General features: G+C 41.3%; 1 protein-coding gene across 1 annotated transcript; it reads right to left on the reverse strand.

The window, feature by feature from the left end:
- Positions 1-227: 227 nt before the first annotated feature.
- XKRX (XK related X-linked) lies at positions 228-10,590 on the reverse strand (the record flags this gene model as incomplete). The annotated part of the gene is made up of 3 exons (XM_084258951.1): positions 228-973; positions 6,352-6,620; positions 10,256-10,590. 3 exons carry the CDS (start codon positions 10,588-10,590, stop codon positions 228-230), a joined length of 1,350 nt encoding a protein of 449 aa, XP_084115077.1.
- Between the last annotated feature and the right edge of the window lie 1,203 nt (positions 10,591-11,793).

Below are 11,793 nucleotides of genomic sequence, written 5' to 3' on the forward strand. Positions count from 1 at the left end.
GAGTATGAACAGTATCTCTGACCCCTACTGGGCATAAAGTGATCACCCTGGTTTCTAAACATAGCAGTCAATCTTGAGGAAATAAAAAACCTATGTGGGGCTGTTCTTTCTTCTGATAAGATTACCAGAAAACTCAAGAAAACATCCTGCTGAAGTCTCACCCAGGATCTTCATTCACCCTTTCAATTTCACAACCCCCAATCCATCCCTAAACACCCAGAATATAATCAAATAACGCTTTGCCTTGCCTCAGTTTCAGGGGATGGCTGGGAGTTTTCAGCCCTGCCCTGGGGGTGCTGGTGGCAGCAGACACAGTGGAGGTAATCTACCACATTGTGGGTGAAGAGTGAGCGCAATGGATGCAAGTACTGGAAGAAAAGGAGCATGAAGCCAATGGAAATAAGATAAGCAATAATGAGCTGCAAGGCAATCAAGGAATGACAGTAATTCAGCAATACTTTCACGCCAAAGAACTTAAAAACCAAGACCATGATCACATTCTCTATCAATCTCACACTATAGTGCAGGCCCATATGTCCCCAGTTCTGACCTTTGTCAACAAGGTCCCTGTCTGCCAACTTCAACTGCAAGGCTGACCAGCAAGAGAAGTTGATGCCAGCATAGAGAACGGTAATAGAAATCAATACCACCATGGTGCCAACCCGGCTGAAGTTTTTTTCAATATTATTAGGCATCTGGGCACCACTCCTCCAGAACTTAACCCAAGGCTCAAAGAGGATGATCAGAAAGTTGAGCAACAAGAAGGGCACAGCCTTCAATTTCAAGGTGGCGGAGAAGAGCACCAGAATCATGAGGCGGGAAGTGATCTCCAATGTCCGCCAGATGGTGATGCACAGGACTTCCAGTGGCCCAAGGCGAATCTTGTATTCATCATATTTGATCTGGATGGCCAACATATTGCAGAGAGTAGCCCCATAGGTGACTGATATCAGGGAAAAGACCATTAGCACAACTGCAAGAAAAAAAGAAGAAATAGGTCATCAGTCCATGTCAGTGGCGAAGCTTATGCTCTGAGCTAGAGGTCCAAAGAGCTGACAGGTGAGACTTGAGGGCCTCAGTTAAGAGCACACTCATGTGAAATCACAGCTACACAAACAAATGGCATGCAGAAGGAGAGAGAATGGAAAGGAAAATGCCAAAATATACATATTTGGGGATGGGGATTATACCCATTTTTAGACCTTTTATCTGTCTGTTTTCTAAATTTCCCATGATGAATATACACTATAGTATTTTAATAGTCATATGAATACACGAAATGAACTTTTAAAAAAAGGGTAGGTCTCAGATGTATTAATAGCATTAGATCATTAACTTGAGAAGAACAAAGAACATATACTAAGGGGAAGAGTAGCATCTAATGAAACACGCTTCCAAGTAAATATTGAAGGAGGCAGACAGAACCCCATTTGAACAAATCTAGGACTAGGGGACTCATAGAGAATGCCTTTGGTAACAGAATTTCCTTCTCTGATGTATATCTTCTTAAGGAACTGGTCTTGTTTGTGTGTCCTGACAGAACGTATCAAAATGTATACTGGAAATTCCATGGTCGCCACTGTAGTCTCAGAGGCTAACATGTTGCCCAGAATACAGTAGGTATTCAATACATGTTTTTGCTATTAATGAAGATTTATGAGTTTACAGAAACAGCAAAAAATACCTACGATTAGGAGTTCTTGGTTCAGCTGTGTGGGAGTTTGTGAAAATCACTGAATATCTGTGAGGCTCAGTTTCCCAATTCACTGAGATACTCTAGAGTTGTTTGTGCTAGTCCTCAGCAACGTCAATTCATCACCCCAATGCTCTGGTGTATTTTGGAAATCCACAAACTCCCAGCAGAGAGGTTTCAAAATTTAAAATGCTGTTTTCTAGCCTGTAACATCCATACCAGCCGGAGTAGGGGCCCTGAGGGTCAGAATGTTCTCTATCCTGATCTACTAAGTTTCAACTATAGATCACACAGTTGCCTGTTCCTTTTCTTCCTTTTTTATCAAAGGGCACCAATCACTAAGAAAAATCTAGTACTTTCAACATCCGTGGGAGGCCTGAGGAGTACTCATCCAAAAGAGAAGACAGAGCTTTCTGTTCTCATAAAAACACTGGATCCACGTAAGTAGACTCATGGAGATGTTAATTTAATTTGCAGGGAAAGCGAAGACCTCCCCATGGAAACTCAAAAGGAACAAAGAAACACACTCCAAAGGAGCAAACGCCCAGCTTTGTTTGCAAGATGTTTTTCTGCTCTATTAGAGTATTGAAATCTCAAAGGTGGGAGCCTCTCTTAAAGTGGCTACTCTTGGCTTTATTTTTATTTATTATTTGTTCCAGTTTGATAGATAATTGACACAAAGCCTTATATTAGTTAAAGTTGCACGGGACAATGATTTCATATATTCTTAGCCTATAGACCACTCAATCGCATCCTCAAGAATTAATGCTCCTTGTAGATTGGGAACATGGAGTGTAGGCAAGTCTAACCAAGTGTGGTGATGCTTTCCCCAAATTAGAACTCATTTATTGACAGTAGTGTAATAAAAGGAAGAAAGCCTGATGCTTCCAATAAATGTGAAAAACATCTTCCATCTGTCTCCCTACAAATAGCCTCATGCCATAAGAGATCGTGACACTGTTAATAAATTTGCTCATCCATGCTGATTCAGATGGCCTCCAAGAGAAAAAGGGACCAGAAAGGGATAGCAGGGAAAAGACAGGAGGAAAACTAAACCAAAAAGTTTTTCACGAAACCTTGAAAGAGATGGAATTATCAGACAGTTTTCAATGGGAGAAATCAGTAAATAATTGAAAACAAGACCTTCCCTGACAGCCTTTGTAAATTGAATTTATTAGAAACACAGGCTCTGAAAGCAGACATCCTGGATGCCAATCCATTCTTTGCCACCCACTATTTACGGAAACTTGGGGAAGCTTGAAGCTTGACCTCTCAATGCTGTTTCCTCAGTTGTAAGATGGGAATAAAAACAATAATTATCTCATAGGGTTGTTGTGAAGATTAAATGAAATAATTACATGTAAAGGACTTAGAGAAATCCCTACATGCTACCTGCTAGCTGCTATCACCACCACCAGCATCATCGTTTCCTATTTCCAAGAGTGTAGTAGGTACATTTATTTCACTTGGGCACTACCCTGACACTTAGGAAATCAGGTGATTTTAAAATAGAAAACCTAGGACTAAACCTTATAAAGATGGACAAGAAAGCCAACTGAAGTATATTTAAAAATAATGACTAATAGTGATATTTCATGTATAAAACTCATGAAATTTCTCCAAACTCATCAAGTTATATATCTTAAATAGGTACAGGTTTTTGCTTGTCAATTGCATCTCAATAAATGTGGCTTAAATATATATTATGAATTGGAAAGAAATAGTATCTTCTAATATAAATTGATTAATTCCATCTAGATGCAAATTCCCTCCAAAATAACCTAAATAATTTAATGCAATTCAATCAGAATATCAATGAAATGCTCTTTTCTTCTGTTATTGTTTTGTTTTGTTGGGAGAATTGAGAAGTTGCTCATGGAAATTTATCTATTTGGAAGACCAGGCTAAATTTCTCTACCAAATATGAGTTGTGAAGGAACTTTGTAAGACAAGCACAAGATCTAAGAAAAGTAAAGAATTTAAATATATAAAATTGAATATGCCAGAATATGTTCCAAGCATTTGTGTATATTATACCCACTGTGTTGCACATGTGTGTCCACCATGTATTATATGTATGTCATGCATATATGTTTTCATTATCTATGTGTACACATGTACACACAAAATTATATACATGTATATATATGTACATGTACATATACATATACACTAAATCCACAGCAGAGAAAGGATTAATAGCCAGATAAGTAAGTAGCTCCTATAAGTAATAGCCAGATAAGTAAGTAGCTCCTACAAATTAATAAGAAAAATACAAACACCCACTAGAAAAATATGGGTAAAAGGGGCCTCCCTGGTGGAGTTAAGTCTCAGTGCTATCACCACTAGGAACTGAGTTTGATCCCTGGCCAGGGAGCTAGCCCACATACGGTGCAGGAGACCTCTCTTCTCTCTCCTACTGCTCCCTTCAGTAAATCTTCCTGTTCTGCTCCCCACTCTGTCAGGTGAATCCTCTCATCCTCTATACCTCTGGCTTACACCCCAGTTCTTCTATGTAAAAAAAATTAAAAATTTTTTAAATGGTAAAATATATAAATAAGCAATTAAAGAATGCACACAATGACCGAACATGAAAAGGTGCTCAGTTTCACTCACACTGAAAGAAAGCAAATTATAAAACAATCAGATATTTTATAATTGCACAACTAAATAATATTTAGTTTACGATATGAAGATAAAGGCAAGGCACATTCACTCATTGTTGGTGGGAATATAAATTCATACAACCTTTTGGGAGGATTATTTGGTCACAAAGATAAATTTCTAGATATGCATATCCTTTCCACTCAGCAATTCCACTGCTAATAATTCATCCTACAAAGTCTTATGTGCAGTACACAGCTAATTACAAAGATGTTCATTGGAATTTAGTGTTTAATTAGAAAAAATTGCATGGAAAAATAAGAAGCAAACTTTAATGCTAGCAGCAGAAGGTTAGGGGAAAAGGTAATCTAATTCACATAAGGGGAAAATATATTCCATATATATGTGTATACACACACACACACACTCACACACACAGCCATTGAAGAAATATATATTGGCATACTTTGAAAAGATTGAAAAGCATGTTTAACTCAGAATTTTTTGGTAAATATATGTGTGTGTTGTGTGTATATATATATATATATGTATGTTTTATATATATGTATGGTATATATATGTGTGTATATATATGTTGTATGTATTTTTATATTCCATATAAAAAGAAGTCTGGAAGACTACCTTTGGGGAGTGAGATTACATCTCCTATTTTATATATATTCTGTACAGTTTTGAATCTTTACCATAACCATTTCTGGTTTTTATAGTTAAAAAAATAAGAACCAAAACTAGTAGTACATGGTTATGGTAAACATTTCAAACCACATAGAAAGGTGTAAAGTAAAAAGTAAAAGTCAGTAAAAAGTAAAAGTCAGTTGACTTCTCGTTTCCACTTCCTCTGAGATAAATAATTTCTTGCATATCTTTCCAGAAACTTTCTGGGCATATAAGTTTGCATCATATACAATTTTTGTGATGTATACATTTTAAATTAATTTAATGACCCTCAAAATTCTCAGCAACAGCATTTCCCGAAATTTTTCTCCTCACATTCCTATCAATTTTAGGTCTGTGAAAGCTTTAAGACCAATCGAACTTTAGAAACAATTCTCAGTGGAGAAAAGGAGAAAGAGGGCAAATTTCTTTGTTACATTTATTCAAGACATAGGGCTTGTGGGGCAGGGTCGGCACCTAATAAGGAGATGGTCCAGAGCTCTACCCAGCCACACCAGCTGCTACCCAAGCAGATGAAGTTATTCCCAGGCTGTTAAAACTCCTCAACAGTACTTTATCTCAACTTTGAAAACTGACTTACTTTTCATCTCTGCTCAAGTTCTTACTCATATCAGGATCCCTCTTTTACAAGAGGGAAATTAAGACAATGACCTCTTTGGTAACTTTCTCCAAAGATCACAGAGAAGATTTAAACTGGGACCAGGCCTGCCTCTCATCAGTATTCATCCTACACCCCCTTATCTTTCTCCCCACTGGAATTGGAAGAAGTGATTAAATCAGTACTCCCCAAATGTGACTCATCATCAACTGGGGTACTTTCCAAAAATAGAGATTCCTGGCCTCCCCACAGATTGATTCAGGTCTGAAGAGGGAATGTAATTTTTAAAAGGAGATTTTACCCAGGAATATGTCTCCCATGATCAGCAATATCTGGGAACCTCTCATTTAAAGATAGTGATCCCTAAATGAAAACCAAACAAACAAAACCGAAGATCCTCAGTAGAATTTAAATGCTCTGTGCAGACACAGTTTATCTGTGACATGTTTATTCTAAACAGCTTTACCTCTGTTTAAGAAATCTGACAAGCCTATAAGGTGTAGCTCACTAAGTTCTTTATCTCCCAGTGCTGTCCAATAGAAATTTCTGTGTGATGGAAATGTTCTATAATACCTCTAGCCTCATGTGGCTATTGAGCACTTGAAATGTGGCTCGTATGATTAAGAAAATACATTTTTATATTTACTTCATTTTAATTTAAATAGCCACATGGAGCTTGCAGCCAGTGATTGGACAACTCAAGTCTAGATTCTAAGACCGTTGATTTAAATGAAGCCCTCCCTCTCCTGACCCCACTCACCTCTACCCAAGGGGACCTCTGCAGAGATCAGGGTCACATAGAGCTGATAGGTCAGCTGGGGCACTGAGCCCAGGAAGGCTTGGATCTGTGACATACGTTTGTAGGCATTGCGGTGCATAGCCAGGGTCCGGATGGAGTGGCCCACCTCCCATTCTATCAGCACCTCCTCGCCATTTATTAGCATCTTCTTTCGGGTGAGGCTGACATAGGGCTCCTCCTGCCCCTCTTTCTTCCACAGTGTGAGGTACTTAATCATGGCCTCCAAACATCTGCAGAAGTAAAGCATCACGCGAACTTAACTAAAGCTGTCCCGGGAAGGGAGGTTGTAGTGAAGGGAAAAACATAACTCAGGGGGTCGTGCTGCCATTTGCCATAGCTTTCTTACCATTCTAATCATTTCCCTTGAATCAAAGAGCTGGTCATGCCTTCTAGAAGTTACTTGAGTCTAAATCCTTTTTCATTCTGTCAGTCACTGACCAACCCATAAACACCAGAAGTATTTCTTTGAGGACTTAAGGAATTGCTTTGTCTACTTGAGGATAGACAATATCTTTGTTGAAAAACAAAGATATTAAATAAGTAATGTGTTGAGAGAGAATAATGAAGGTTCCAAAAAGTTCCTGGTTTTCATAATACCTCAACTTTCTGATATAAAGCATTCCTTATTCAAAGTGTTCAGCTCCAACTATGGGGTTTTTGAGTTCTGCTTCTTCAACACAGAGCCTAAAACTATAGGTGTTTCAGCCAGAAATCCTGGAGGGGATCTAGAAAAACCCTCTTATATATACAGGAAGGATAATTAACAATGAAAGTACTTGAAAAACTTAACAACTCAGAATCGAATGAACTATGTATGTAGCGAACCTCAAAAGATTTAGGGGTCTCAACCTGCGTGGTGACAACAGCCAGTTAAAGTTGATTCCTTCCTCACAAACAGGAAAACATCCTCAGGACAGCACCTGTGAAGTAGTGATAAGACCACATTTCCTGCTGTGCTCCTCTCCCACCTCCCCCATATAAAAAAGAAGCGTTTAGCAGTTCTGATGTGGTGAACAGAAGAGAAACATCTAAAACATCTTGTTTTGGAACACCTAAGTTACCACTTCCTCCATTCATACTGAGATGAATGGAAACTAGGGATTATTTTTGTTTATGTCAAGTAAGAACGTTTGTGGCGAAAATAAGGACATCTTTCCAGATGATAGACTGAGGCCAGGGTTTGTATTTGTTTTGCCCACAGCCCTTATCACATAGTGGGGAGTTGATAAAATATTTGCTAAGTAAATGAAAGAGTGAGAAGGAAGAACAGAATGCAGGGTGTGAAAGGATGGGGGTAGAGGATGATAATAATGACAATGTAATTTAACAGAAAAACAGGCCAGAGACACTCTCAAAGATTAATATGCTCTCAAGGCCTTGACTCCCAATAGGAAGGTTTGGAATTTTTGCTGGTTGCTTTCTCCACAGGATCCCTCTAAGATTGGCACAGGCATGCCAGTTCGAAGTGCATAGTTTGGAACACTGACTTTCTAGAGACAAATTCTAGAACCCAGGAGAGAAAAAGACAGAAGGAGAGAATAGAGAAGAGAAAGTGTCATTCTCTTCCTATTCAGGGAAAATCTGTAAGTTCATTTCCAATAAAAGATAATAGATTATAATCGAAGCTCATGAATGCTGTTACTGAATAAAATATTGGGGGAGGTGGTAGCCTGAAGCATTCTGATTACACTTCTCTTCTTAAAGTTATTGACTGGTTTAAGTAAGAGTGGCTGCCTTCCTTATGAGCTTCAGTAAATTAGAGTGCATTTTCATTTCCAGAAGTGGGTTTGCATTTCATACAAGGGAGCCAAGCCCTCCAAACACCTTCATGTGCCTGCTAGTATTAGTCAAGATCCTATCTACCTAAAAAAATAATTTGCCTTGAGAATATCAAGGACATAGACTTTGGAATTTTTAATTATTTTTCCCTGCTGTGGGTTAGCTGAATGAGATTATATGTACTTTCTAATAATTTCTAGTGGAAGCTAAAGACAAAAAATGATACCCAGCAGTATTCCGTACTCCGTCTGGAGGGTTCAAATCAAAGATGGCTGTCACAAAGCGTACTAGGGAAGTGGAACCAAGGACTGGGGCATTACTAGCTGAAATTTGCGTCTTGAGAGTGCCCTGTCTGTCAGCTGGATACATTGCACTTGAAAAGGGAGAGAAGAATGGCTTACTTGCCCTTCTAGTGACATCTCTAAATTTCTTGTTTTCAAGTTCAAGATGAGGTCTTCCTTTTACAGCCTAACTTCAAAGATTTAGAACTGGAAAGAACCTTCAGGTTACCTAGTCCAAAGTTTCCATCTAGGCCAACTGAGTCACATCTGATCAACAGATGTGGTTTGGATCATACCATGTTTTAATTTAACTACCTGCCAACACTAAAAATCATGATAAAATCATGTCTTGGGGCCTCTCTTTAAAAGCTGGGGGATCTGGCAATACTGGATCTGAATTCCAACAGGGAAACAATGGGTTGGAGCTGTGGGGCAGCTCCCCTCTCTAGGCAAATTGTGTGGACTAGAGATCACCCAGTATTCACTACTCTCCATCACTTCTATAACATTGTGGCTTCATTTTCATTTATCATCACACACACGAGGTACTGATTTTCTTAACCCACGTCACTCATTTATGATACCTGTCTGGCCCCTATAAGCATTTGACCTTGAGACCCAAGATCTAACCCAAACCATTTATTTTACAGATGAAGGAACTGAGGCCCAAGGCATCTTCAGAGATTTCAACAAGGCCATGCAACCAGTCAATGACAGAGGGAGGACTAGATTTCAGGTCTTCTGAATTGTAGGCTACCATTTCTGTTGCTATCCCATATTTTCACTTATAAAACCTAATCAGTTTCTTCTGTTTAAATACACATTCATTTAAAAATATATAAGGAGGGAGTTTCCTCCTCAATCCATTTCAGACTGTGTTTAGTTCTTTAAGGATGAAATATCTTCCCATTGCAATTTCAACACCAACACTCTGACCCATATTCTTCAGCTGACTGCAGGTTCCTGCCTCATGTAATCAAGACAAACTTGGCCCATTCTTTCCTCCTGATCTCATAAGTTGTGCAACATCTCCCTACCTTGAAGGTCCCACAGTGACCAGATGAGACTGATGACACAGATGCCTGTCTCCCTATGATAAGGCTCAATCTTGTCCAATCAAGGCAATCTGAATGGAAAGACTTGGTAATATTATTTTGTGCTACAGCATCCAAATGGAGAGATGGACTATCTTCCTTTGCCCCCTTCTAACCATGTATCTTTATAGCATAAAGATATAACAAAATTAACAGGCGACTGATGAACTGACAGAGGAAAATGAACTACAATGGGCTGGGGTACCAGATGACCACAGAGGGCTTAAAATATTTTCTAGATGTTAAATAATTCTGGAAAAATTGAAAATGGCAGCATTGCCACCCCAGGCAGCTCAGGGTAAAGAAACTGAATGTGAAATGGGATGGAGCGGGGGAGGAACTTTCATCCAATTTATAGAGTGTAAGAGGTAGAATCAAAATAGCACACTCTGAAGCGCACATGTGACCATGTCAGTTGGTCCCATACTAATTTCACAACCCAATCCAGAGATCAATGTTGTCTAATGAAGTCTTACAATGGTCCCATACATCATTTTTGGAACACGGGAACATGCCACCTTATTCATCATGGTGGCATTTAAGATTTCAGATAAGATTTGTGGGAGGATGGTCAGAGGGAAGCCAAGACTGGGAGGGAAGGGGAGATTCAATTAGATTGGAAGCACAGAATCAGTCTTGTAAAAATTAGCTTCATCTTTATCTGTACAAATCTGGGGGAGGTGGGAGGGAAGAGATTAAAAAGTTGCTCACCTGATAACAGGTCCCAAGAGGATTAGGTGCATAAACAATGACAGTGGCTTGTCTTTGGCCAGATCTCTGTGGACAAAAATGAGGGTCAACTGGACCATAATGGATGAAAACATAAAGAAGGAAAAGGTGTATGCCATCCAGTAGGTTTCACTATTCTTTCGATATATTCTAACCATATACAAGGCAGATGCAGCCTCCCCACAGTACAAAAAGGTGGAGAAGAGGATTCCAAACGGAAAGGTGAACCGGGGGTTGGACCCACGGATGACATCTTCCTCCAGAGATGAAGTCGGATCCACATTTGACTCCTCAGGAATTTCATAAACTCGGTCCATTGTCCAGCTTCTGGGAGTTGTGGTCTGGTCTTCCGAGTAGCTCCTGGGCCTACATACAATAATCCCGTATCTAATGCAGTGCAAGTATTGATGGGAGCTGTCAAGTCCAATTCCAGAACGCAGATCTACTACTTAGGGCAGAAAGTCCCTCTTTTCCAGTGATTAGTTGGAGTCTGGGATGGAAAACCCAGTAGTACCACTTTGAACTTGACTCTTGATTGGCCCAGGATTCTAGTCAACAACGTAAGTGCTGTGAAACTTGGACAAGGCAACAGCAAGCGTCCCAGCGCCCAATCCGGAGTCCCATTCCAGGCACAGGAAAAGCCATGGGAACAGCTGTTTCCTTGGCGGCTCCTCGGCTTGCAGCCCCTAGGCAGTGAGTTGTCACTTGGTCGGGGCACCGACACCCCAGCAGCTCATGGCGAGGACTTCTGAGCAGTGTGCCCTCCCAACTCAGCCAAGAACTGAGCCAGGGCAGAAAAAGGGGCGCAGCCTGAGCGTCCCTTCAGGGACTCAATTCCGTGCCTGGGTATCCCAGCTATGACTGGGCTTGTAGCTAGTGGCGCGCCCGCTCGCCTGCTGGCCGGCGCTCTGGCCCGACAGGCGCTGAGCCCTGGGTGGCTCCTCGGATTCCCCAAGCTCCGCCCCCAGGACAGCCGGGCCGGGGGCAGAAGTGTGTCACCACCCTGTCCCCGGAGCTGAGCGCAGTCTCCGGGGAGGGAATGTCAGAGCGCGCGCGCTACATGATCAAGAGAAAGCTGGAGGGGCTTCTTTTCCACGGAGAAACTCTGCTAGCCAGAGGCACGATGTGCGGGGCGCCAACCGGCTGGACAGCTGTTGCCAAACTCTTGGGCTCCTTCTTCTGCCGCCGTCCAGCCGGGCCCACGGTTGCAGCTGGACGAGGTCAGCGGCTCCTGGGACTGAGGCGCGGGAGGGCGAGGGCGGACGAAATGGGAGGGACAACCTCATCCAAACCAAAACCAGCCTGAGAGTGCCTGGCAGGCAGTGAAAGGATGCTCCGCGTGCACCGTCAGAGAGACGTGAGCCCGCCTGCAGAACCACTGGTCACCACCACCTCGCCCGGAGCCCGAGGGAGCCACAGCTTTCCTCTTTTCAACCAGCAGCAGACGCCCACCTCTACCCCATCCTCCCCGACTAGCTCGCTCCCGGCTCCCACACTCACTCAACCCACGCGGTAGGCAG

Source organism: Talpa europaea (genome assembly GCF_964194135.1).
Source record: "Talpa europaea genome assembly, chromosome: X".
Lineage (NCBI taxonomy): Eukaryota > Metazoa > Chordata > Mammalia > Eulipotyphla > Talpidae > Talpa > Talpa europaea.